This window comes from Arachis ipaensis, chromosome B10, assembly GCF_059453495.1.
Source record: "Arachis ipaensis isolate K30076 ecotype BB chromosome B10, ASM5945349v1, whole genome shotgun sequence".
NCBI lineage: Eukaryota > Viridiplantae > Streptophyta > Magnoliopsida > Fabales > Fabaceae > Arachis > Arachis ipaensis.
In genome coordinates, this window is record NC_142435.1 from 118,513,270 (window position 1) to 118,519,152 (window position 5,883).

General features: G+C 27.1%; 1 protein-coding gene across 1 annotated transcript; it reads right to left on the reverse strand.

The window, feature by feature from the left end:
* Positions 1 to 1,897: 1,897 nt before the first annotated feature.
* Positions 1,898 to 5,531, reverse strand: LOC107620988 (citrate-binding protein-like). Its single transcript, XM_088492385.1, has 2 exons — positions 5,253 to 5,531; positions 1,898 to 2,290 (listed from the first exon to the last, which is right to left on the reverse strand). Exons 1-2 carry the CDS (start codon positions 5,529 to 5,531, stop codon positions 1,898 to 1,900), a joined length of 672 nt encoding a protein of 223 aa, XP_088348511.1.
* Positions 5,532 to 5,883: the final 352 nt, after the last annotated feature.

Below are 5,883 nucleotides of genomic sequence, written 5' to 3' on the forward strand. Positions count from 1 at the left end.
TCACGTAGAACAAGGGTTGCAAAAAATGATGAAAGTGGAGAATCCTCGTCAAGTGGAATAACATACCCAATCTTTGCTCCGGAAGGAGCTGCAATGAGTGCGGACAATGACTACTGGTTAGAGCAGAAGAAAATCGATGCCGCACATCTGCATGTGTTGCTTAACTATGACCAGATTTCACCCTACCTCATGTGAGTTTTTTAAGTTTTTGTAAATATTGCAATCATTAAGATACTAACTTCTTAATCTAATCAAGACTTCTTTATCCTATTCTATCATATAAATTATTCTAAGAGGCAAAATTCTGATACCTTATTGAACAATTTTTTACATTGGTTCAGAGAATACGTCAACGTGCATCTAACTGACACAACAGATTAGAACTAGTTGCACTTAGTTGGGGTCAAATGAATAAGAGAATTAGCTACTCGATATACAATGTTAATGGATATCGGTTTCATTCTTTACAGTGGTCGATTAAAAAAACAAGATAATACTGGAGTTTGGGTTTGTGGAATTCAAGCGATGGTCATTTTGATTGGTCATTTAGGTGGTACAATGATTTTGCGTTGGTTCATTGAAGAATACAACAAAGCATCATCACTCATGAAGAAACCAGAAGAAGAACTAGCGGTGCAGGAAAGTTGCAAAATTAAAATAAAAACAAACGTAGAATAGTGAAGAAGCTCATGAAAGTAACAATCAGCATATGAAAGAAGAAGAAAAAAATCACAATTAGGATAGAAATTGTTCATGCGTTTCAACCTAGAACGCCATCCAAATCTCGACAAACTGGAAGAAACTAGTCATAAAGAGAAACAAGAAAATGACAAAAGCTCGAAACTTTATTCTATTGCAGAAACCCTAACAACTCCACAACAGAACCACGAAATAGAACCAAAAATAACAACAATGTCTGAACCATTAACAGATGTAGCTACAACAGAAGAGGAGTAACAACCACAGAACATGGCCGCAGAAACACCACCATTACCGGAATGCTTGCTTCTGATGATTTGCGAGCCAAAACTTTTAATGGAGGTATCAAAAGAGACGTGGGTTTACAACACCAATTTTATATACTAGTGACTGCATAGAACTTCTGAAAAAAATTTCGGAGTCAGAAGAAGGTCCACACAATGGTGGAAGGCAGAAATAATATCGATAAGAAAGCAAACAAAATTTGAAAAGTTCAATGAAATGAAAGATTATAAAAATTTGGGATAAGAGAAAGAAGAGATAGAAATAAAGATAGAGTTAAGGTTGAAGATAAAGGGTATGAGTAATTTGAAATTTTTATTGAAAAGTAAAAAAAAAATAAAATTTTTGTATTTTTATCGTATATAATTCATCTTTCATAAGTATAATATTATTTTTTTATTTAATGGGTACTTTTATTTCGTAAAATTTATGAATACATTTATTTTTTCTTTGCATTACATTACTTTCAAACCTCTTATATGATGATGGCTTTCACTATCTCATATGCAACATATCACCTCTCAAGTTAAAAAAAAAATTAAAAAAGAAAATTGATAGTGACGCTTTCAACAAAAATCGCCAAAATATATGAGCATTATAGCATAAACTAACTATCGAAATTATTCAAATTAACAAAAGCTATGATATTTCTATAAAATTGTCATAATATCAATGTCATTTTAATTAACTATTTTTGTAGTGAAGAGTTAAAATAAACTTTAATTAAAAAATTACTTGAAACAGATTTATCAAATTTAACTCTCTATATTTTTTTTCTAAAATTTAATTTAGACCAATATATAAACAAAATCTATATTATTCTTTTATAGCAAGAGTTTAGAAAAGCATGAGATGAAATATATAAGCACACAAATATATATAAATCTTGAACAATTTATGAAATAAGACCCAAAAATTAGTAATAATCTTTCTTGAGAACTCTAATTCCTTTCCAGCGGGATTCCATGTAGTAGGAAGCATTAGGTTGTGCATAAAGCCCAAATTTGAAGTAGTGGAAGGAACCACCATGACCAGGTGCTTGGTAAACTTGAACACCATCAACATAAACCTTCACGATGGAGGCCTCCACATCATGGATCACATTCAAACGGAACCATCTCTCCCACATGTTTGGAACCAGGAATGGACCCCCATAATATGCAAGCCAACCGTCAATCATTCTCAACATAAGAGTCGTGGCTCTCTTCGGGTGTGCCCCAAAAACTTGCATGATGCACACTCCCGATGTGTCATACGGCACAAACCCATGCCCTTCAAATTGCCAGATCCCATGGGAATAGTCGTACCCCTCGAAAAATAAATTAAAAAATTAATATACATGTCGGATAAAAAAAATTGGTAAAAACTTATGTGTAATTGTTCTTACAATGTAAAGTTAATAATTAAGAAGGGTAAAGTATGTTTTTTGTCCTAAAATTTGATAAAAGTTTTAAAAATACTTTTAAGTTTTATTTTGTTTCAATTTTATCCCAAAAGTTTTCGATTTGCATTAAATATAACCTTGACGGCTAATTTTTTAAAAAATTTAAGACCAATTTAACAACAATTATATAAGAATCCTCAACACAAGCAAATCAAGTATAATTTTCATGCATTATTGTTACATTGCTCTTAAATTTTTTAAAAATTTAGCCGTTGAGGGTATAGTTGATGAAAATCGAAAACTTTTAGAACAAAATTGAAACAAAATAACACTTAGGGATATTTTTAAAATTTTTGCCAAACTTAAGGAACAAAAAGTATACTTTTACCCTAATTAAAAATTATTAAATAATAATTTAGTTAAACATGTTAAATCATCTAATCGTTTTCAACCATCAATATCGATAACTACAAATAAATTTTCACTAATTTTATACAAATGTTATGTGCACATTAAAAATCTATTATTTATTATATCTTACTAATTTTATAATCAAAATATGTCACATGTCACTTTCTCATTGTAATTGAAATCAAATATTTCCTTTCAAAATTAAAGAGTTTTACATTCCTTCCTACTAATTTTACAACCAAAATATGACACATGTCACTCCCTCATTATTGCAATTAAAATCAAATATTTTCCTCCAAAATTAAAAAATTATTCCTTCTTCCCTACTAATTTTACAACCAAAATGTGCCACATGTCATTTACTCATTGCAATTGAAATAAAATCTTTCCCTCCAAAATTAAAGAGTTCTCCCCTCCTCCCTATCCCTTTATCTATCCCTTTTATTCTTTCAACCACTCTATATCTTTTATATATCATTACTATTATCAATGACTGATTACAAATTTGATAATCAAAATGTGCAACATGACATTCTTTAATTGTATTAAAATTAAAATTAAAATATTAAAATTGTAATTGAAATATAGCTATATTATATATTACTATCTAATTTAATAATAAAATGTGTGACATGACACTCTTATTAAATTTGATAGAAAATATTTTCTTCCAAAATTAATAAACTCCTTTCCTAAATTCTCTCATTTACCTCTCTCCCTTTTTTCTATTTCTCTCTACCATTCTCACTCTATATATAATTTATTATATATTTATATATTATTATCTAATTTAATAACTAAATGTGTCACATGACATTCTCTTATTAAAATTGAGAAAAAATATTTTGCTCCAAAATTAATAAACTTCCTTCCTAAATTCTCTCTTCTATCTCTCTCTTTTTTCTATTTCTCTCTACCTTTCTCACTTTATATATAATTTATAATTTATATTTTATATTAGTAAGTTGACAAATCAAATGTCACCCAATTTTTTTATTATAATTAAAATAAAATTTTTCTTTCAAAATTAGCAAACTCTCTATCTCAGTCTTCATCTTTATCTTTCTCTCATTCTTTATTTTTTTATCTTTTTGTTATACAAAAAATAAAATTAATAAAATAATATAATTCAAATAAAAAATATATTATTATTATTATATACATATTTTTAAAATTTTTTTATTTAATTTTGAATTTTTACTGTTTATCTTTTTAATCTATATTTTCATTTTTCTTCTTTTAAATATTTATTATATATAATTTGGAGAGAATACTAATGTTATGATTAAAAATTAAAATCAATATTCAATTATTTAAAAAATTAATTTTGAGTTAATTTTATAGCTATTAATATAATTTTTTTATACTAATATCTAATTATATTTTTATATACAAAGAGAGAAAAAATATTATTTTTAAATAGCAAGCATGAAAATTAATTATTTCTATTTGTGCAACAGACTTAACACCTAATTAAAATTATACAAATTAAATCCTTTCAAATTTTAGATAATGAATATTAAAATTAATTATTAGTAATAAATTAAACTCTTTCACATGAAAATAATAACTATAAATCTTATTATTTGATTTTTTATATAAGAAGATCCTGGTCTTTTTAGCCGACGGAGACTTTTGTCCCCTACGATCTTTTTGTAAAAGTTGTTTGATTTTATAAATCTTTTGTGACATAATCTATAATATCAGAATAAACCGACATAGTTTAAAAAACATTATATTCCCTAATATAATTAAAAATACTAGTTAATTACTAAATCGACTATTGTATATTTGTATATAAACATGAACACTAAATACTCTAATATGTGAAGTTGATAGTTAGGAGTCGTTAAATAACAATTTAGTCAAATCCATCTAACGATTTTCAACTAATAATTTCACATGAAAACTATATATGAATAATTTTTTTTTGTTTAACTGATTTTCAATGTATATATTATATTTCAAGATGTATTTAATACAGATTAGCTGATTTAGTGACTGATTTTTGGTATACAAATTGTATTATCTTACCGACAAAACTAACGATCACTACAAAATTTGGCATGGATATAATATAGATATGGGTAAAGTATATTTTTTGTCCTTGAAATTTGTTAAAAATTTTAAAAATACCCCTAAGTTTTATTTTATTTTAATTTTGTCCTAAAACTTTTTTATTTGTATCAAATATACTCGTAGTGGCTAATTTTTCAAAAACTTTAGGATCAATTTAGTAATAATTTCACAAGAATAACGTTTAACACAAACAAATCAGATATAATTATCATACATTATTATTGGATTAGTCTTAAACTTTCTAAAAATATAAGGGTATATTCGATTCAAATAGAAAAATTTAAACACAAAATTAAAACAAAATAAAATTTAGAAATATTTTTAAAAATATTGACAAATTTTAAGGACAAAAAAATATGTTTTACCCTATTCATATTTAAAAAAACATTATTCTTACTCGAATGCGGATTTCTGATCTTGGCCTTGTTGTGCTATTTAGGGAAAGAGGTTCGTCCGTGGAGTATAACCAAAACTTGTGCACTCCGTGCTTAAAGCTGTAGCGTGCATTTATGGGTAGATTATAAGGCTTATGGTTATGAAGATTGGAGCTGTTAAGTGGAAGTTCAGTGAAACCCAGAGTTAAGTAGTTCACCGCAGAGGTTCCTGTCCTATGCATGATCAATGAGAAACAAATAACTATGATTAGACCACGAATTTCACTTACAGTAGTCCCCATATGTATCTTTTAATTTGGTGAGTGTTTAGTGATTCTATTCAGTTGAAACTGCTAACTATTGATAGGAGGACTAGGTTATCTTGCAAAACTATATGACTTGTGAAGCCTATTTATAAACCCCAAAAATGTTTAATTAAATTCAAATCCAATGTCACACTGTCGTTACTTATTTATTTGTATCTGCTTGCCTGTTTATTCATTTTGCTTTCATGATAGCTTAGTAATTTATTCACCCAAGTTACAACAAGTAATGATAAATAAACCTTCCTCGGCCCAGTAATAAGAGCTCTAAAAATATTCAGATCTAGCTTTGATCATTTTTCTATTCTTAAAAGTGATAATGTCATATTAA